Raw genomic sequence first — 23665 nt, 5'->3', positions numbered from 1 at the left:
GTGTACCAAAATACTAAATCCTATTTCTTATTGCACCCAGGAAAATAAACTAATATTCCATTGCACAATCAAATACGCCATTTGGAAAATTAAATCAAATTCTAGAATTATTTGTAACCAAATTATAGATGATGATGTTAGTTAGATGTTAGTCATAATTGCCTTTGTGGTTAGCCCGATACAAATGAGAAAATACAAAACTAAAATGATTCTTAGATGAAGCAGACTAGATGTCTGTATTTATTTTACAAATGCTGTGACACTTAAATATAAACCAATCAAACCATTCCCACTCTCTACTAATAAAAAGACTAAATCAAATGGAATTTACCATCAAGAAAACACCAGAGCCTAGAGAAATTAGTATTCAACACATTTATCAAATGTAAAGCTCAATAAGAAGTTGAAATAAGTTTTATTTATTATTAGATAAAGATTCTAGGATATTGGTAAAGATACAAAAAATTTATAAAAAAAAGAAACAAAATACATTTTACCTGCAGGCGTATAACATTTAAAGCAGTCACTGAACTTTTTATGAAAAAAGGCATATAAAAACATGGAGGCAGCCCATGCAGCGGCCATAATGTCCTTGGAGTGAAAGGAGCCATCCTTGGTTGATCCTTTCCCCTCGTTTATTAGGGTGGTGAGAGCATATGGAGGAAAACCCATTAGAGGAACTGCATTGTTAGTAAATAAGCGGGTATGGGTCAAGAAAAGGGCATGGAGAAGAAAACACCAGACCTTTAACTTAAACACTATATGACAGCCAATTGTTAATGCTTGATAGAATTTGCTTTTGAGAGTAGAACATGAAAGCAAACAGAGAAAACGTTCCCATTGTAAAAATAAATTATCAATGGATAGGCTGACAGGCTAAAATTCTAAGTACTTGGAAATATTGTACTTCCAAGATAGCTAGTACTTAATTTAGATATAATTCTATCAAGCATAAACAAATAATTATAAGTCCCCAAATTTTTGATTGTGACAAGATGTAGAAACACTGCAATATAGATAAAGCCACACCACAAGGAAATACAACTTGCAGCATTGCCTGACACCTGACTATCCTTTCTTGAACCTCAGCCCCTCTAATATTCTGTCCTAGACTAATTTTGACAGGTATAACAAAAAGATAACATTTTGTCTCCTTGTTACTATTGTTTCCTGTCTGTTTTAAATGTTTTTATATATTTTGTTTGAAATGTCAATCACTGTATATAACCCACATACCCATGTGCAGTTAAAAAAGCAATAAAAAAATGAAAATTACTCTTCAAAGAAATCGTATTCGTAACACAAAACTATGTCTCCACAGAATGGGAATTAATATAGCAATAAAGGTAATAGATGCCTACTGCAATACAAAGGACAAAAATAACGTATTTCTATAGCTTGTTATCTCTTCAGAAGACCAGAACACACCACATTGACTGGGATTTACACATTGTTCTACCTGCCTCTGATTACACAACCTAATTAAGGAAAAGGATGTGGAAATCCAAGCTAGAGGCATTAGTGGGAAGATGTTCATGCCTCTGATGCTCAATCTTTTTCTGTTGTGGATTAAATGTTCTCTTTTGAATCACAGTGATGGAAATTAAGGTTTGGAAACTGTATTAGAAACATGGACCTACACATCTATTGTAGCTCTTATAAAAAGACTGTAAAGCCAACATAACTAATTTGATGCACTAAGTGGATTTGGAAAAAATATATACTTTCAATGATTCAAACTAGTTATCCCATACATAAGAAATTGTTAGAGATGAGCAAATCAAGCTGCTGGAATTTGCGATCTGCCTAATTTGCCAGCCCATAGAATAAAATCAATACATTGATTTGACTATTATTCTCTCCAAAATTTCAAACATGTGAAACCCCCTCAAAAAACAAGGGGTCACTCCCTCCGTCTGGAGAAAGAAAGGTTCAACCTGCAGAGGCGACAAGCCTTCTTTACTGTGAGAACTGTGAATCTATGGAATAGTCACCGCAGAAGCCGTCACAGCAGGGACAGTAGATGGCTTTAAAAAAGGCTTAGATCATTTCCTAGAACCAAAAAATATTAGCTCTTATGTGTAGAAATTTTTACCTTGCCTTTTCCCGTCCCTTTGTTGAACTTGATGGACATGTTTCTTTTTTCAGCCATACTAACTATGTAACTATGTAACTATGTAACTATGTGAAATACATTTGCCAACAGTATTCCAATGGCACGTAAATTGCAAATCAATTTGCAAACTGGTAAATCATGGATTGTAAGCATCAATTTGCTATTGTCTAGGTACTACTTCATGTCTTGAACTCTTTTTAGCACATACTTCTAATTGCTTGTGTGTTCTTGGAATAGATATTACATGTTTCTAATTGGTCCAGGAATTTCCTAATATATTTCCTGGCCTTCGTGCAGTGGTGAAATAATAATTACATTTTTGGAGCGCATTTGTACATTGCATGGTTCCATTACCTCAGCGGTTTTCAGTTAGGCAGTCAGAAAAATTTTGCAGACAAACAAGGGTCATCCTTAACTCTCTTGATGCCCAAGGCAGGAATTTCGGAATGTGCCCCACCACCCATGGTCCCTGAAGTGCAGCGTAATAGCTTTTGGATGGACAGCTTCTCATTTAATTGCCCCGTTACCCCCCCCATCCCACCAATTCCTTTCTTAGTTATAATACATGTTCCTATTTCCCTCCATCCCATCTCTTCCCTAAGCACTCCGATTGGCTATACCAAAAGATTTAACACAGACATTTTTCATTTTTTCATTTTTGTTTTTCCTCATCACCTTCCAAGGGTAATAACGGTTTTATTTATTTTTTGTCTACTCAGCCATATTAGGGATTGTGTTTTGCAGGACGAGTTTAAGATTTTAATGATACAATTTACTGTACCGTATAATGTACTGAAAAGTGTAAAACTATTCTTTGTGATGTGGATTAGAAAATAAAAAGCGATTCTTTCATAGTTTTTTGAGTTTCAGTTTTACGGCATTCACAGTGTGGTAAAAATATCATCTTAACTTTATTCTGTGAGTCAATACAATTACAGCAATACCACATTTATATAGTTTTTTATGATTTAATACTCTTACAAAGAAAAAAAAATTGTTAAAAATAAGTTGTGTCGCCATATTCAGTCAGAACTTGTTTATTTCTTTTTTTTTTTTGCCATTCAACCAGCAATTAAATAAAATTATATTAGATTAATACTTGCGGGGATGCAGTAATATCAATTATGTTTATCTATTTTTTTTGTTTTCTACATTTCTTTAGGGGGAAGTTGGAAAAAAGTTTTTTTTAATCTTTTTTTTGTATATTACTAAAATCTTTATTTTATTATTTTCAATATATCTTTTTAGTCCCATTAGAGGATTTGAACAAGTGATCATTAGATCGCTGGTACAATACACTGCAATACTTATGTATTGAAGTGTATTGTGCTATTTACTAGCAGGGCTTAATAAAGGAGGCAAAATGGCATGACGCTATTGACCACGGCATCTAAATAGTTAAATGACCAGGATTGGCGTTATCTCTGATCTTGGCCATTAGTGCGGTGTCAGCCTGCTCCATAATTCCCCCACAGGCTATGACGTACAGTTGCGTCATGGTGCAAGAAGGGGTTGAAGGCAAATTACGATTATTATTGGGGGTTTTTAGTCCATAAATTGTGCCCCATCCCTTTAGTGCCATTTCTGTCTACGGCTTGTCCGGCTCTCCTGCGGACAAATATTTTTTTATATTATTTAGATTAGAATTTATCAGGAATCATCCACTCTCTTCTCCTACATAATACAAAAGTAGTGGCATTTAAAATACTTTATAAATAATAAGACATAAAAAAAATACGAAAATTGCCACGCTAACCATGCAAAAAGGGAAAAAAAAAGGGAAAAATTCACAGTGTCAATAAAAAATTAGAATTAGGATTACTATAAAATTTCAAAGTACAGTTGAGCTGAATATGTACGCTGATAACGATGATTGTTTTGTAAGAAAATATGGCATATAGCCAACAGCGAAACGGTATTGTCCTGTAAAGAAAAAAATACTATATGAATATTCTAAATATTGAATCACATATATGCTGTATGCTGCATTACACTCAAGGACATACATACCATAGAAGCAAAGAAGGTGGCTGCTATGAAGAAAAAGTGTGCAATAATGTTGCCTCATACCTCTGCTCTAGGGGTATTGGGAACCTGCACATGGCTCTCTATACACAGGTACCTTCACATGAGCAAATAAGAGGGGAAAAAAAGCAGACCAAGGCTTGTGTGATTTCAGCCCAAGGAAAACAAGTCCCTTATGTTCTGCAAGAGATAGGCAGGAGGATCAATGAACCCCAGATTGTCCTGTATGTCATGGTGACATAAACCAGCACCAGTAGGGGGCCTCATTTTGCTTTGGGGCCCACTCTCCTCCATGCCCTCCCCTGGTAATGTTTTGCTGCTTATATTTTCCAGTTCTCTCACTTTTTCAATTTCTGGAAACGTCTTCAAGGCTATATTTTCTCAACGTATATTGAGTGCTTGGTGTAGACAGACAATCTAGATCAATATTAATTATAGTGGAAAACAAATGCCATGTCAAACTGGCTGTAATATCTTACAAGGGTAGTTTGACATTATAATATTTGACTGATCGCCAATCCCTCACTATTAAACAATGCTAGTTTCAAAAGAGAATAAAAGATATAACTTCAAACTTAAATGATAACATAATGTTAATCATGGTCTCTAGTAATCCATTAATACATGTTAGAAATAGCTTATATGCAAAATACATCAAATGGAAAATTCATTTTCTATTCTACATTGACCCCTTAACGTTGCAGCTGGCAGCCATATTTGATATATTTATTAAGTATGTTTATTTTTAATATAGGAGTTTTTGTTTAGATGATTCCACCACTGATTTTTTTGTCCCCACATCGTTTGCAAGTTCAGTGCAATGTACACTGTGGCCAATAATTGAATTTTATTAATACACCTAAAATATGCCCCCTAACAGGTATTATCACAGAACAGTCCTTGAGGCCTTACTCAGACCCTGGCCTTACAATGGACAGTTGGTAGTCATAGGTTAATTTCTGTCTGACAACCACTCCTCAAAAGACAGCAACCGGTCGATGAGCTGATCACTAAGGGTATGTGCACACACACTAATTACGTCCGTAATTGACGGACGTATTTCGGCCGCAAGTACCGAACCGGACTCAGTGCAGGGAGCCGGGCTCCTAGCATCATACTTATGTACGATGCTAAGAGTCCCTGCCTCGCTGCAGGACAACTGTCCCGTACTGTAATCATGTTTTCAGTACGGGACAGTTGTCCTGCAGCGAGGCAGGGACTCCTAGCATCGTACATAAGTATGATGCTAGGAGCCCGGCTCCCTGCACTGTGTTCGGTCCGGTACTTGCGGCCGAAATACGTCCGTCAAATACGGACGTAATTAGTGTGTGTGCACATACCCTTAGGGTTCAGGTCCTGGTGACATCACCAAGAGACGCTGCAGGTGAAATGTAACACACAGTGCAGATTAAAACAAATTGCCAGCCACGTAATATAAAGTCTCTCTATGAGTCCTACAAGTCCATTCAAGTGCATAACTCTGGCTAATAGACAGCGATCTATCACAGAGAAGCCCCTTGTATGACATGCATATACCTTAAAGAGGTTATCTCACGAAGACAGCCCCTTTCCATATGCCCTATTAGGGCATATGAACATCATAGGGGGCCATTCTCTCTTGGGACCCCTCTCTATGAAGTAGAGCTGCTCACAAAGAGCTCTTACTATGGTAGAAACGGCTTGTCCATATATTATATGATTGGCCATTCATTGAAATATTCCCCCCTAAAAGGTTATCACAGCACAGTCCTCGAGGTCTTATTCAGACCCTGGTCTGCCTATGTAAAAGAATGAACCCCGGCAAAAGACGACCCCCCTCTTTGTTTAAACTTCATAGTTATAGTGATTAATATTGACCATGGTGTCCAAAGAGATTAACAGCTTGTTCAAATGTTGGAAATAAGGGCTGGAGTGCTGCTGTGCACATGCAATCATAGTACCACACATGTATACCCTGGTGTGGAAACTGCTCCAGCCTGTGATATAACTGTATATTAGGAAGGGGTTAAGCTTTAATAGAGTCCATTCTGATATTTAGACACCAAATTTGCATCTTTATAAATATGTTTTCTGCTATCCCAGTTTATAAGAGAAGCAAATACTTTAAAGAGTCTCTGTCACCACATTATAAGTGCCCTATCTCCTACATAAGGAGATTGGCGCTATAATGTAGGTGACAGTAATGCTTTTTATTTAAAAAAACGATCTATTTTCACCACTTTATTAGCGATTTTAGATTGATGCTAAGGAGTTGCTTAATGCCCAAGTGGGCGTATTTTTTTAACTTTAGACTAAGTGGGCGTTGTACAGGGGAGTGTATGACGCTGACCAATCAGCATCATGCACTCCTCTCCATTCATTTACACAGGGCATAGGGATCCTTTTAGATCACTATGTGCTGTCTTATACTAACACATTAACAATACAGAAGTGTTTAGACAGTGAATAGACATTCCACGGGATGTCTATTCACAATCTCTGCACTTTGTTACTGTTTCAGTGGTAGTTACAGCAGAGGAAGAGTGATCTCGTTTTAACATGTCATTTACAGTGTAATCTCGCGAGATTACGCTTCTTCTGCTGTGACTATCACAGGAACAGTAATGAAGCATAAATCTAAAATCGCTAATAAAGTGGGGGAAACAAATCGTTTTTTTTTTAATAAAAAGCACTGCTGTCACCTACATTATAGCGCCAATCTTCTTATATAGGAGATAGGGCACTTATAATGTGGTGACAGAGCCTCTTTAAATGAAGAAATCCGCTATACTACATCTGTAACATTGCAGCAGAGAGGGATCTGGCTGGACCTGAGCTGCAGTATGAATAGACATTTAGGAGCTGTCCACAGTGCTGGTGCTGATGTCTAATCTAGGCACTGATGACCAAATATCAATACACAGAACTGTTAACTGTACACATATACAATCTAGCATCAGATAATGCAAGCATTAAAAGAAGTCCAGACTTTTTATACATTATATATACCAATCTATTAGTAATACACTCAACAGTTAAGACTCCCATCTATTGCAAGTGCATGTAGGTAAAACATAACTAAATAAATAATATCAAGCATGGATCCTTCTTTTCAATACACACAATATATGCTTAGCATTATTTTTTTACTTTAATACCTCAGCCACACACCATTCTGCTCTGAATAGTCTCTGACTCGGAGGCCATTATTTAATATCATGTAAAGTTCTTCTTACCCTGCTGGAAAACATTTTACTTCAATTTGTTTGGTTTAAATCATGAAATGTAAAAGAATGATTTTTATTGTGTATTTGACAGGGAAAAGCTCCTCTAGTGTAGGACATTCTTTTCATCTTATTGTGCATTTAAAATGGTTTAAATCCAGGCCTTTTATTTCATGTCACAAAAGCCAGATAAGTTCTTGAATTTCTGGGCTTTTACTTCTTCATGTCTCAAAGCAGCAAAGTAAAATTCTTTGGCATTAAATAGACTTATTTACACATAAATTACACATGGTAGAGAAGGATTTCTTGACACTTTAGCAAACACTATTTTAGTACATAGTTTAAAATATATAGACTATTAATTTAGAAGCTTTTAATGCTCATCCTATATGTATTTATTTATTTATTTCAGTTACTTATATAGCGCCAACATATTACGCAGCGCTGTACAGAGGTCCTCTTAATACTGTCCCCATTGGGGCTCACAATCTAAATTCCCTATTGGTATGTTTTTGAGGTGTGGGAGGAAACCAGAGTACCCGGAGGAAACCCACGCGCATCCTATAAATAACTCAGATGAGCTGAAATTTCCGCTAGATGAAGATTTAGCTAATAAGGCACAAATCGTACTGTAGGAATTTTGCGAAGGATAACTAAAAAAAATAATCACTATTTTATTTATAGTCATAGTAAAGCTATGTTCAAACCAAGTTTAGGGTACATGCTGAATATGTCCATAGGCTGCCTTTGCCGTAGGTGTTCCCTATTACTGACTTGCTATAGTCAGCAAATAGCACTGAGCTGCCCAACTTCTGTTTACATGTATGCTGGGTTGACATTTGTCAGTCTGCCCTTTACATTGTAAAGGAGCGGTGATATTGCAGGACCAGGGGACATCCCTGCCAAATTTATGATATATGTCTATATATACTTGATATATAATATAATTCACAGCGGTCACTAGGGGGAGCTAACAGCATATGGATTTATGCAGATAGTATTGAACTCATAGGGAGCTGTATACATCTGTATACAGTAAGTTCTTCCTTGTTGTGGCTACAGGTCGCTTCCATGACAGAGTCATGGCAAGTAGAGGAAGCAGCTCCCAGCATGGCACCATAACAGTTGCGTGCCTTTCTATATGACCGTCTTCAGTCTTCTTTTCCTGATTACTGTTACTCAACCTACTAGTACAATATTCAGCTGTTCCCGGTTTCTGTTACCATCCACATCAATCGAAACATAAATTTGCTAAGTCAACATAAATCATCTTACAGAAAAAAAGATGAAAAAATAATTGCGAGGCTGAAAAAATGTAATTTGCGATCTAGAAATATATCATAATTACATAATGTGTCTCATATACATCCATGCAACATTTGTAAGAGGAACTAATCCAAGGCACTGCTTCATGTTGCTGATAGCCGAGGCTGCCATCAATTCAGATGGTAGAGATGCTGCTGTAGTCAAGGGCCCAGGCTAATATGTCCAAACAACTAGCCTGTTGACTGCGACCCACGTTCCGGGAGTCACTCATGGAGCCCAGACAGTTACTAAGTGGACTCCATTTATTGCTTATATAAGAGGCTCATTCATTTCACAGGTCCAAGTTAATCTTCTGTCCCATTCTCAAGGGAAAAACAAAATATATGGTAATGGTGCATAAAGTTCAGATTAATGTATAATATGGGGTGTAAGATGACAGTGTATGGAAGATGGGAACTCTGTCAGCGGGCCATGGCTGTATGGGGACCCAGATATTATGAACGGTGGCCCTGCTGTTAGACACATTATCATGACGTGTTTTGAATATGAACCATATAACCTGCTCAACATTACCATGCTCTTGCTTGAGTGTCTAAGCTATTGGTTGGTAATAGGGAAAGAGTTAAGATTTTTTTTTAAGTTTGAAACTGTACAACAGTAAGGCCTAGTTCACAGATTTTTTAGGCGGTTTTTATGAGACCGTTTTTTAAGTTTGGAACTGCGGGCCTTTTTTTAAATCAAAAGACATGCCAAAAACCGCTCCAAACCAGCATTATGATTTTTTTACCGCCTCCCATTGATTTCAAAGGAGTCTCAGAAGCAGAATCCGCTCCAAGATAGGGCATGATGCTCAGAAAATACAACGCCTCAACCTCCCAGTGAAATAAATGGAAGGAGATGTTTTTGGCACTGTTTCAAAATCAGCACCGAACTGGACCTTAAACTTCTTGCGTTGGTTGTATAGATGGTATGTTAATTCTGTTTTACAAAAGAGAAACATTTTGAGAAAAAATTATAACTTACCCATAAATTCTATTCCTAAATGGTCTGCTGCACCAGGACAAGCATGAAAAAAATAGAGAAAAGATAACATCAATATCACAAGCTTGTAAATTCCTCAAAAAAAAACAACAAATAAGTTAAGTGTTCATTAGATGAAAAAATAAACCAAGGACACATTCTTAGCACTACATTTTTCTACAGAATACGGAATAAATACATTTTAATATTTGTACAAGACAGTAAAAAGCTTCCCATATTTACATAAGTGTTTATATATAATTATATATGTTATCTTTGTTGCTTCTTTCCTATACATACAGTAAAAGACATTAGAGAACACTGTCTGGATATTTTTGTAAACAAGTCCAAAAACAAAGTGACTTGTTAAAGGGGTTGTCCAGGGCTCTAATTTTCTTTTTCCAAAGACAGCAACACTCTTGTCCGTGGGCTGCATCTGGTATTCTGTTCAATGGGGCTGAGCTGCAATACCAGACACATCCAATAGACAAGTGAGCCACTATTTTCCAGTCCTGGACAAAGCCTTTAAGTACTTTTAGGTTTCATTTCATATTTTTTTACATTTAGGCTTGGCTTAACATAATGTCCACCACTGTTAGTCCTTGTGTTATATAGATCTCTAAGATACTGCCATTATCAGTCATTCCATGGTGCAAGTCACACCCACACCTCAGATCACATTACCTAGTCATTCTGGAAATAGCTCTGAGCAATAACCAAATATCGAATCAATTATGGTTTATCCCACCACATTTAGCATCTTTTATATTTCTTTCTCTAAAATTTTAATTCCTTATACATATATAATAAGTTATCTCTATTTGTATAGGTCTATCGTTCATTACAAATCACATCTCTAATAACACGAATGTGTGTCAAATCAACTGTTAAAAAACTGTGCAGGACTCCATTCACGTGCAGGACTTGTTATCTCGGATCCCTCAGAATTGAGTCTGTTGAGAGATCCATCAAAACAGGCAAAAATAAGATGTCCTATTTTTTCACGTGCCGTTCACACAGTCCATTAAGACAACGGCCATGTGAATAGCTCCATAGAAGTACATAGAATTTTATGCAGCCGTGCGACTGTGAACCTGACATCAATCTTTTCACAGATCTTGAAAACCATTAGAATCTTGACAAATTGTGTAAACTTTCATTATACAGAGAAAAACCTTTATTTACTGAAACCATCAAAACCCTTTAATGTTAAAGAAAATAAGAAATTAAAAAGTCCAGACAGTATTCGTAAAATAATCTTTTATTTTCCACGGGCATTAACGAGTTTTTAAGAACTCATAGTTAAACCTCATAGTTAAAAATAATTTTCTACTTTACACTAAGTGTAATTTGGTGGCTTAAACTGATAAAATCTAGATATAAGGTAATATGGAGACAGATTATTTCAGGGCCCATTGCAGTTTAATGTTCAGTGTTGCTAACAAAGTGAGGTTACTCTTCTATTAAAGTCAATACTTTTATAAGCAAGTGTAATCTGTTGTTAAATTTGCAGAGCCCCAGTGAATTAACCCCTTCCGACATCCACCGTATATATACGGTGCACGCCGGATGGGGGGATCACGGGCTGAGACCGCTCCATAGAGCGAGTGTAACGGCTGAGGGTTATAGCGGACACTTCACGGGAATGAGCGGGATCCCGTTCGAGCGAGATTCTGGTTGTTAAACCCGTTAAATGCCGCGTTCAATAGTGAACGCGCCATTTAAATTACTAAAAACAGGGGGGGGCGACCCCCTGTAATATCCCAATGGTCCCCCGCAGCGAGATCGGGGGGAGCCATTGGTTGGCACTGCTGCCTGGGGGCCTGACGAAGTCCCCCATGTCCGCCATCTTTGTACTCCTATTATGCCCTGCCTCTGGAGGGCTTCATAAGAGACTGTCAGAATCGCGATATGCTGCAATACATTAGTATTGCAGTATATCATGCAAGCGATCTAATGATCGCTGGTTAAAGTCCCCTAGGGGGACAAGTAAAAAAAAGTAAAAAGCAGTAAAATAACGTTTTTTTTAACAAATAAAAGCAATTAAAAAATTAATAGCTAAAAAAAAAACCTTTTCCCATTTTCCCTCAAGCACAATGTAAAAAAAATAATAAGCTAACATAACTGGTATCGACGCATCCGTAAAAGTCTTAACTATTACAATATGTCATTATTTAGTCCGCACCGTGAATGCCGTAAAAAATTAAAAACATCAGAATTGCTGTTTTTTGGTCCCTTCTTCTCCCACAAAAAATGAAATAAAAAGTGATCAAAAAGTCTCTGGTACCAATATAAACTCAAGCTTGCCCCGCAAAAAATAATCCCTCACACGGCTAAATCGACAGAAACATAAAAACGCTATGGCTCTCAGAATGTGGCGACAAAACTCAAATTTTATTTTTAGCAATCAGTGTTTTCCTTGTAAAAGTAGTAAAACATAAAGAAAACTATATAAATTTGGTATCGCTGTAATCGTATTGACCCGCAGAATAAAGTTAACATGTCATTTTTACCGTACGGTGAACGCTGTAAAAACAAAACTACCCAAAAGGTTGAGGAATCACTGTTTTTTTCCTATTCCACCGCACATATATATTTTTTTATCATTTCCCACTACATTATATGGTACAAAAAATGATGCTGTGAAAATCTACAACTTGTCCTGCAAAAAACTAGCCCTCATATGACAATATTGATGGACGATTAAAAGAGTTATGGCATTTGGAAGGTGGGGAGGAAAAAACAAAAGTGAAAATCCGAAAAATGGCTGCAGAGGGAAGGGGTTAAATCTCTGTAAATTCATAATGGCAGCATGTATTCCGCCTCTGGAGCAGAAAATGCAGGCTGTGGTTGGGCAGTGTGGTCCAACTTGTAATGGAAATTATTATGGTAATAGCGGAGGCTTATAATCGGGGTTGGACTGGCCGGCCAGAGGCGCCTCCACTGGGCCAAGGCTTTGACACAATAGTGGGCCCTTGATTCAACAGTATCCCAAAGGTCTAGCAAAAGACAAACTCATTTGGAGCCGGCTTTGGAGAAAATCACTTGTTGCTTGCTCTATGTCTTATGGGTTGATTCACAAATAGATCTTATTGATATGTCCTGTGAGTGCAATGATAACAAAGATTATAAATGCATTAAAAATGGATGTGTGAATTTTCTGTATAGAGGGTGAGCCCAAGAAAAACAAGTCTAATACTGTACATAATAGGGATTGATATTCATACAGCCACAAACAATCTGGACTGAGCTTAGGTACTAATTGTGGACAACATTTTCCTAGATGATGCCTTATCCATATACATAAAATAAAGTGCATCTATTCCCACATCTTCCTATCATATCATATATTAAAGTGCATGCTTTACTCATGCTAGTTATGAAAAATTATTTCTGGCTGCCTGCACACATCACTGGGTAGAAATATAGCTATACACATATTACCAAATAGCCCAATGTGACATGTAACTTGACAGATGCCACTAAATGTCATCTAAGTTAAAACGGATGTCATTGGTAGCCGTGTCACATCCATTACAGTATATGTAACAGGCAGAGACAACTATGATTAAATTAAAGAATGAAGTCATAACACTCCATACTGGTGACAGATCTATTTCTAATAATTCAGTAATGAGGCTTGTTCTACTGTCATTGGTTTTATGGAACTTCATTGCTTAATTTTTATGTTTTGGTTAATAAGATTGTGTCAGTTGTGATCACATACAGCAATAAACTCTTATGTAAAGGTAATGGATCATGATAAGAAAGCAAGAAGAAAGGTCAAGGAGGAAAAGTGTTATGTTATTAATAAGAATGTTAGGAATAAAAGATTTAGAGAGCTGTTGATGACTTTCTACTCTGCTTAACCTGGAATATAGTATTATTGATTGATATCATTCATCACTATTAGCTTTAAAATGAGCTGGGATAGCTGTCCTCTATTAGTTTATGTCACATTTGATGAGCCTGCACTAATATATTAGAGGACAACATAAATAACAATCTACTAAATACTAAATTATTGCTATTACAAGTGTGGTCCATAAGCAAATTCTAATTTTCCACCATTTTTCAGAATACAGGCTGCCATTTGTGGTTACCTGTAATATATTAGCAAAGACTATTGTAAAACACCTTGTGATACCAATTTCATGCGGACTTTAACATAAATAAATAAACAAGCACTGGAAGTTCCCTCTCTATCTTCAAGGCTACACCTTTTGTTCTTCAAATCTGTAACTGACAACTTATTCATTCCCTACATTACTTTGCAACCATTTGTCTTCTCACTAGGTAACCACCATTATAGTACATGTACTAAAGCTACTTTTAAAGAAATCACTATCTATCCTACAATTCATCGTTTTTCCATGGTGGGCTGTGTTCCCATTGGTACGCCAGTCTGTGTTTTTGATATGTTTGACAGGAAGAATAGCAATGCTTTTCTTGCCATGAAAATTACCAGAATCCCAAAAGGAAACAGGACTGGCCCCATTGGATTCAGCGGTATCCCTTCAAAAACAATTGTGGAATAACAATAGTGTGAATAAAGCCTTAGAAAGTCTTGTTTCTGATCCCTTCCACTTAAGTAGCAATAAACACGAGAAAATGTAATATTGGGTAATGAGCTATGAACAAAAAAACAGGAATCGAGAAGTATTGTATGTTATGTGCTATCTGTGTACTGAGCTGGAGACTTGGCGAAAACATGTCAAAGTTTATCTATGTTTTTTTAACCCCTTAATACCGACGGTATTTTAAACCTTAATGACCGAGCAATTTTTTAAGTTTTTCCATCGTCGCATTCAAAGATCTATAACTTTTTGATTTTTGCGTCTACATAGCTGTATAAGGACTTTTTTTTGCGGGACAAGTTGTATTTTATAATAGCACAATTTTGGGGTACATGAAATTTATCAATTAACTTTTTAATAACTTTTTTAGTTGGGTACTGGAAAAATACCTGAAATTTTGCCATATTTATTTGCGTCTTAATTTTACGCCATTTACCATGGGGTAGAAATAACAAAATAACTTTATTCAGCGGGTCGTTATTATTGCGGCAATACCAAATTTATATGGATTTTTTTATGTTTTACTACTTTTACAAGTAAAAACCCATTTTTTTCAAAATTATTTGCTTTTGTGTCGCCATATTTTAAGAGGCATAACTTTTTTATTTTTTTGACCGATGCAGCTGTATGAGGGTTTTTTATTGCGGGACAACTAGTTTTTATTGGTACCATTTTGGAGTAGATGCGACTATTTGATGACTTTTTATCAAATTCTTTTGAAGGCAGGATGAACAGAAAACAGCAATTCTGGCGTTGTTTTGTATTATTTTTTTACCGCGTTCACTGTGCGGGTTAAATAATGTAATCATTTTATAGTTGGGTTCATTACGGACGCGGTGATACCAAATATGAGTAACTTTTTACTTTTTTTCATAATAAAGTATTTTGCAAGGGGAAAAAGTGTTTTTTTTTTTAAATTTTTTTTTACTTGGGACATTTATTTATTTCAAACTTTATTTAACTTTTTTTTACTTTATTTTTAGTCCCACTGGGGGACTTTACTGTGCAAACTTTTGATCGCTATTATAATATACTGCAATAATTCTGTATTGCAGTGTATTATTGCTGGTCAGTGTAAAACTGACAGGCATCTGTTAGGTCATGCCTCTGGCACGGTCTAACAGGCAATTACTAAAGGCAGACCTGGGGGCCTTTGTTAGGCCCCCAGGCTGCTATAGTACCCATCAGCACCCCGCGATACTCGCGGGGATGCCAGTGGGATGAGAGATGGAGCCCCCTCCCTCTAAAATCACATAGATGCGGCGCTCTCTATTGTGCGCCGCATCTGAGAGGTTACATATGATCGGAGAGCACTTCTAGTGGTCTACGATCATTGCCCTGGAGTCCGAGGCTGTTACTAACAGCCCGGGCTTCAGCAACACCCTGCACAATGGGGGAAAAGTTCTTCCGAAGTGCCAACATGAAAAGGCAGCACTTCAGAAGAACTACCCTGAACGGCCGACGTAAAAACACTATACACTGGTCGTTAAGGGGTTAAAAATAGAATTTGGACCAAAGGCAGGATTGGACCAGAGCACCAGAGGATTATGCAGTGGGCTCCGACACAATAATGGGTCCTGAAGTCATAGCCAATCATTTGCTACTAGGGTGTATTTCCTACTAGATCTTATTGATGATACTTCTTGTGTGTACAACGATAACCACAAACATTACGATGCAATTAAAAATGGACGTGTACTTGTTCTGAAAATATAGGGACCCTAGTTTCAAACTGATCCTAGGGATAAAGACATATTTATTAACAATTTGAAAAAAAATAAATAATAATGTCATTGTTAGCCGTTCAATTGTCATTAGAAGCACTTATCCTTTATCTGAGACCATTACATACTTTTTTTTTTTTTACTCATGTAACCCATCTTTTACATTCATCCCATTATGCTTAGGAAATAAGATATGGAAAATACCCATTAAATGAGGATAGACTTTAATGGATGCTAAAAGGCTACACCATTCAAAATCAATCACATAATGAATGTTCAAATATTTATAATACAACAGGTGTTCGTTCACATTCCTTAGATGTTTTAATGTATAAATATTAATAACATTTTTATATTCTGCTATCACCATAGCATCCCATTTATAATGCAAATGACTGAATCTGGGGAGCATATGAATGGAAAATATTGAAAGTAAATGTATTTGCAATAACGGTTGGACCGGAAATCTCTTTTCCTTCATCATCTATTATAATGCAGACAAAACTGCTTTATTGAGTTAATGAGTCTATAAACATTCATGATGAGCTGCATTTCACTTTATTGAACAATTTCTTTTGTGTATACACCGCTTTTTACTTTCAGCTCCATATTGATATTTGACTGTCATACTCAACCATAATTACATGTAGTAACAACATTGCGCTGTGTTGTGCAGCTGTAATAGAACATTTACCGCTATTGTGTTACTTGTTTGAGGTTTTAGGCGGTATTGTATTGTAAAATTTAGATAAGTTATAGAAAAGCTTTTTAAATGCTGGATAAAGCATAAATAAAATGTATTGCACAGAACGCTTTCATTGGGGCTTCTTAATAATTAGAAAACTGATACATTGTGTCATGCCTACGGCAGGGTGGTAAGGGGTGGTACATGACTTCCATCTTTGATGTTCATTGAATCTTGTACCACCCCCCTCAGGCCGTGAACTTGGCAGAACTCAGTGTATCAGTTTTGCCTGGAGTGTTCCTTTAACCCCTTTAGGACACAGCCTGTTTTGGCCTTGTGGACACAGCCTATTTTTTAAAATCTGACATGTGTCACTTTATGTGGTAATAACTCCGGAATGCTTTTACCTATCCAAGCGATTCTGAGATTGTTTTCTCGTGACATATTGTACTTTATGTTAGTGAAAAAATTTGGTCGATAAATTCAATATTTATTTGTGAAAAACTTCAAATTTTAGCAAAAATTTGCAAAAATTTGCATTTTTCTAAATTTAAATGTATTTGCTTGTGAAACAGATAGTAATACCACACAAAATAGTTACTAGTTAACATCCCCTATATGTCTACTTTATGTTTGCATCATTTTTTTTCACGTACTTTTATTTTTCTAGGACGTTACAAGGCTTAGAACTTTAGCAGCAATTTCTCATATTTTCAATAAAATTTCAAAAGGCTATTTTTTCAGGGACCAGTTCAGTTCTGAAGTGGCTTTGAGGGCCTTATATATTAGAAAGTCCCCATAAATCACCCCATTTTGAAAACTGCACCCCTCAAGGTATTCAAAACCACATTCAGAAAATATTTTAACCCTTTAGGCGTTTCACAGGAATTAAGGCAAAGTAGAGGTGAAATTTACAAATTTCATTTTTTTTGCCGAAATTCATTTGTAATAAAAAAAAATCTGTAACACAGAAGGTTTTACCAGGGAAACGCAACTCAATATTTATTGCCCAGATTCTGCAGATTTTAGAAATATCCAACATGTGGCCCTAGTGTCCTAATGGACTGAAACACAGGCCTCAGAAGCAAAGGAGCAGCTAGTGGATTTCGGGGCCTCCTTTTTTTAGGAATATATTTTAGGCACCATGTCAGGTTTGAGGCGGTCTTGTGGTACCTAAACAGCCGAAACCCCTCCAAAGTGACCCCATTTTGGAAACTACACCCCTCAAGGCATTTTTCTAGGGGTATAGATAGCATATTGACCCCACAGTTTTTTTGCAGAATTTAGTGGAATTAGTCTGTGAAGATGAAAATCACCTATTTTTCTGTGGAAACATAGAATTTTTTCATTTTTACAAGGAATAAAGGAGAAAAAGCACCCCAAAATTTGTAAAGCAATTTCTCCCGATTACGGCAATACCCCATATGTGGTCGTAAACTGATGTTTGGACCCACAGCAGGGCTCAGGAGGGAAGGAGCGCCTTTTGGATTTTGGAGCGCAGATTTTGCTGGATTGGTTTTCAGTGCCATGTCGGGTTTGCAACGCCCCGGAGGGACCAAAACAGTGTAAACCCCCCAAAAGTGACCCCATTTTGGAATCTACACCCCTCAAGGAATTTTTCTAGGGGTATAGTGAGATTTTGGCCCCTCAGGATCTTTTTTAGAGCTAAGGTGACCAAAAAACAGCGATTTTGGCGCTTTAAATTCTTTATTTATTACAGCGTTCACCGTGCGCAATAAATTACGTTTTAATTTATTCTGCCGGTCGGTACGATTATGGCGATACCATATGTGTATAGATTTTTTTACGTTTTGCAGCGTTTGCACAATAAAATTAAGTTTCTATAAAATAATTTATTTTCTGGGACACGCTATTTTGAGCCGTAACGTTTTTATTTTTTCGTCAAAAAAGCTGTGGGAGGTCTTGTTTTTTGCGGGACGGGTTGTAGTTTTTATTGGTACCATTTTGGGGTAAATGCGACTTTTTGATCACTTTTTATTCTATATCTTGGGAGGGGTGGTGACTAAAAAATAGCGATGCTGACAGTTTTCCGTTTATTTTGTTTGCGGCGTTCACCGTGCGGAAAAATTAACATTATAGTTTCATAGATTGGGTCGTTACGAACGCGGCGATACCAAATATGTGTACTTTTTTTTTAACGTTTTCATTTTTTCCCTATAATAAATGACTTATTATAGGAAAACAAAACCTTTTATTTTTACACTTTTATAAAAAAAATTTATTAACTTTTTTTTACTTTTTACACTTTATATTTTTGTTTATTAACTTTTCTTTTACTTTTTACACTTTCTTTTTTTGACCTGCAGCTCTGATCGCTGCTAGAATACATTACACTACCTAGGTAGTGTAATGTATTCCAACTGTCAGTGTGACGTCACAGTCACTCTGACAGTTGGTCTACGAGGATCAACAGAGGCTGATCCTCATAGGCTGACATACATGGCAGACCTGGGGGCCGTTGTCTGGCCCCCGGGTGCCATCACAAGCATCAGAAGCCCCCACGATTGCATGGGGGCTGCTGATGCGCTACAAACCCGCTACATGCGGAGATCGCAATCGAGCCCCGCATGTAACGGGTTAATTGCCGAAATCAGCGGCGATGAGCCGCTGATCGGCAACACTGGAGAGTGTCAGCTGTCGGGGACAGCTGATCTCCAAGTTCCCGATGCACACTGTCGCCGACAGTGTGCATCGGGAACGGCACAGTGACTTTCTGTCACTCTGACAGGAAGCCTATCAGGACCAGCCGAAGGTTGGTCCTGATGGGCTTCTGTCCATGGCAGACCCGGAAGCCATTGTTTGGCTTCCGTTTGCCATACTAACTATCGGCAGACCCCGCGATTTCGGACGGGGGTCTGCCGATATGTTAGAAACCCCTAAAATTCGGCGATTGCACCCGATCGCCGAATTTAAGGGGTTAATGCGCCGAAATCAGCGGCAAAGGACCGCTGGCCGGCAAGAGGGGAGTGTCAGCTGTCAGCAACGACGTACAGTTACGTCCTGGTGCGGGTAGGGGTTAATAACAATCATTACTATCATTTTAGAGGACCTGCTCATGTATGTCAGAAATTCATAAATGTATGATACATTATGGGAAGTCTGATAATAGGTCAGGAAATTTATAGGAAAATTGAATTTCTTGTAGCCACCTATCCTGGCTAGATCATAGGAAAACAACGTGTAACTATTGCCCTACTGACAAGTGAAAATGGAGGAATTAAGGCTTAACCCAAAGCACTTGGGCCCCAATACAAATTTTGTAACAGGTCCCCCCCCTACCATATGCTACTTAATAATACGTATTTATGTAAAAAATGTCATGTACCATGATTTCAAAATAATTCATCAAGTCTTTTCAGTATTAATAGTTTTTAATGGCCTAAACACAATTGGAAGCTTTAAAGTGGATTTAAAATATACTGCCCTAGCCAAAAGCGCCATATTATAGCACCAGGTCCACTGGGCAACAGTATTATGTCAAACTACACAAAATTCTTTGGACTCATAAGCTGGAGTCTAATATTGAGCTATTAAACAATCAGACCTGTATTTATAACTAGAGCAGCATATGACTGGATCTGCTTTAAATTAAGATTGGTTTATGGGGTACTGTACATGCACTTTGAAAGCAAATTTGCTATTGCTCCAATGCATCTACACAAAATTGTTTAGCAACTTTGCAAATTGTCTTCATGTAAATGATTCTACTGTTTTACGTATGCAGCTAATATGCAGACCTAAGTGACCTGATGTCAATAGATTTGTAGGATCAGACTATACACAGGGTTTGTTTGGGTCTGTAAACATGCAGACACAGGTTTTTATAAAAAAAATTCTGTAAAGTTACCCATACTTCATTTTTTTTAATGTTAAATTAATTGGAGCTGCTTTCTTGGGGGTCCATGCGCTGTTGTTTTTAACCAGATAGATACTATAAGCAAGCATTAATGGGGTATTACACTTTCCACAAGTAAAGCATATTCATTTTATAATAAAATATTATAGTTTTCCTATGTACTTTGATGCTTTTCAAGATCTCTGCTTACTGTCATTTAATTTGAGCCTTTTTGTATACATTCCGAGGATAAAAACCTGTCCTGGTCATGTGAAGTACAGACAGGTGCACAGCTTGTTAAAGTTACAGTGCAATTATTAGCGAAGTGTCTTGTAATGAGTCCGCACCTACTGTATGTGATCATCACATGAACAGGATGAATTTATATACAGTTAGAGTAAAAAAATAATATTCATATACAATGATGCCAAGTAGGTATCTTGAAAACCACAAAGAATTGATAAAGAGATGATATTACTTTATATTTTAAAACTTTTCATTATACAGAGAATGACTTTAAATGTACACTAGTTTTTCAAACAACTTATGCTGATTTAATAGTATACCTGATATAAAACATATTTTTAATTTACTTACTGTTAAAATGTAGTTATTTTATTCTTGCAAATTCTGAGTTAAGTTACTGCCACTAGGTGTCTCCCTTCCTGCAATCTACTGTTCACCTGCTGTTGTCAAGCATTGTCCCTGGTTACAGATGGGCTGCAGAAGGTGGGAGTGTTTTTTTTCACTGCATGACTACAAGTCTATGGAGAGGGGAGGGGTGCAGGAGGGGGAGCAGAGAGAGAGAGAGAGAGAGAGTCCCACAGACACTCTGCATGTAAGTCTATGGAGGAGGGAGAGGTGAGCAGGGGAGGAAGTAGGAACAGATAGAAACTCACAGACTTAATGGTAAGCTTTCTATCTCACCTCAGTGTTGGATTCTCACCTACACTACTAATTTCTGCTATATGATGTACTCCATGCTGCTGCAGCTTCTATATATGTGATAGATAGGGAAAGGAGAGCAGGATTCTCCACTTCTGTGCGTGCAGTGTATAGGAGACAGGATAGATATTAGATTCCTCCCACTAGCTTTAAGAAAAATGAGAATTAGAGATATAGACTGCAGGGTGGGAAACTGCTAAATAATGCCACATATAAGTAACATAATAGCCAGAAATAGTGTTATTACTCATGTACACACATATGACAGCTTAAGACCCCAAAGAAATTATTTTAGCGAATATTTTTTTTTAATAAAAGTGCTAAAACTTAAAAAAAATAAAGAAATTGGTATTGCCGTAACCGTATAAACCTATAGAATAAGGTAAATATGTAGTTTTTACCGCCTGATGCACGCCGTAAAAACAAAACCCCCCAAAAAATAGCATAATCTCTCTTTTTTGTCCATTTCACCCCACAAATATTTTTTTCAGTTTCCCAGTAAATTATGCAGTACAATAAATAATGCCATGAAAAACGACAACTTGTCCCGCAAAAAAACAACCCCTCGTGCGGCTATGTCGATGAAAAAATAAAAAAGTTATAGCTTTTGGAAGGCGGGAAAGAAAAAACGAAAATAAAAAAAACCAAGATTGGCCGAGTCCTTATTTAAGGCGACTGATTACCGTTTTGTTGTCATGAAAGCTTTGATGCACAACTTTACGGACCTTGCACTGAACTAGCATTCCTTCCATTACCAGATCAAGCAGTGACATCTGCAGTTAAAGCTATTAGAGACAGACACCTCATGCTGACCTTGTGTTAGCTCGCAGGGAAAATGTATTTTCAAAGATTGTAGAGTATGTGTAAAAGCAGGTAATTTAGTTATTAAAATAACACATGTGACGTGAAGATACCGTAATACCACACAGAAGAATTGTATAGTAGCAACAAAGAGGTTAACCTCTATGTAAGGCCCTGTTTTGACTAGCAATAATTTTATTTCTATATAGTTTTTTAAAACATTGTGCATCTGTGAATGCTTGGAATAGAGAAACAATAAAAAAGGTTCTATTGCGTTTTTATCTCTCAGATGCTGCTGTGATTGATGGGTGTTAGTGACAGGCTACTCTATAATGAAGACATGCCATCCTAAATCCTTAAAATGTAAAAGATTTATTCTGCAGGCAACTCACATAGTATGGAGGCCTACGTACTGCATAGCAGATAGAACTTGGTATCATTTTCTACATGTAGCTACATATACAGGTATCTTAAAAGTAAGAAAACATCCATATAATATGAAAATGGTTTGGCATACGATGATCCAATTTTAGACACAAGCTGTAAGGAAAGGGGAAAACCTGTTAGGCCATGTCACCAACATAGCAGCCATCTCGAATGCCATCGTTTTGGATTACACTTCAGTTTTTTTTTAAATGGGAAGGTATGTGTGTGACCCATCAAACTAGTATAGAAGTTTACCCGAAAAACAAGGATGTTCTCGATGTTAACGTAACTTTATTTGTTCTCATGTTAAAATAGGGATTTTTCTTCTGTGTAGGAGATGTAAACAATGGCGTTATTCTAAGCAGAACGTGAATAAGCACACATCATCGCAGAAGATTTCAACCAACACCAGCCAAACAGAACATCCATTACCCACAGTCCAGTTGCCAAACTTCTTGGCAAATTCCGAGAAACAGGTCCTGTCACCAATAAACTGAAAGCTGGACGACCAAAAACCACAACAAATGTAGCAACAGCCACCACTGTACTGGCCTCAGTCAGCAAGAGCCCACTACATCACTGCATAGCACTTTCTCTCTGAAATGTGGGGTAACCATACTTCGATTTAGCAAATTTTGTCTACCCATAAATGGAACCATTACAAAATTCAGATGCTGCAACACCTGACCGAAGATGACCCAGGCCGTCAGAAAGAATTTGCAGAATAAATGACACAGCAACTTCAGTTAAGCACTTCACTTCCTATGAGGTGCTGTTCAGTGATGAAGCAAATTTCTTTGTGAATGGTGAGGTTAACAAAAAGAATCAGCGATGCTAGTTGGACACAAGCCCTCACTGGACCCTTCCATCTTACACATGTCCCTTGCTTAAAGTCATGGAATAGTGTGGTGTATGGGTTACCCTAATTGTGGGATCTTTTTTAATTGATGGAACATTAAGAGCAGACCATTACACAAGGTTCTTAGATGAAGACGTGTTTCTTTCATTGTTGCCAGAGGAT

At 37.2% G+C, this 23665-nt stretch overlaps 1 protein-coding gene across 1 annotated transcript in view; it reads right to left on the bottom strand.

Annotated features, from left to right (window-relative positions):
• The window catches only part of NRG3 (neuregulin 3), a 722376-nt gene that overhangs the window by 97280 nt on the left and 601431 nt on the right, over positions 1-23665 (bottom strand). The window contains exon 4 of the mRNA XM_075841743.1: positions 9634-9660. Coding sequence (XP_075697858.1) covers positions 9634-9660 — 27 coding nt within the window. The remainder of the gene's footprint in view (positions 1-9633; positions 9661-23665) is intronic.

This window comes from Rhinoderma darwinii, chromosome 11 (genome assembly GCF_050947455.1).
Source record: "Rhinoderma darwinii isolate aRhiDar2 chromosome 11, aRhiDar2.hap1, whole genome shotgun sequence".
NCBI lineage: Eukaryota > Metazoa > Chordata > Amphibia > Anura > Rhinodermatidae > Rhinoderma > Rhinoderma darwinii.
This window is presented reverse-complemented; position numbering and strand designations above follow the sequence as displayed.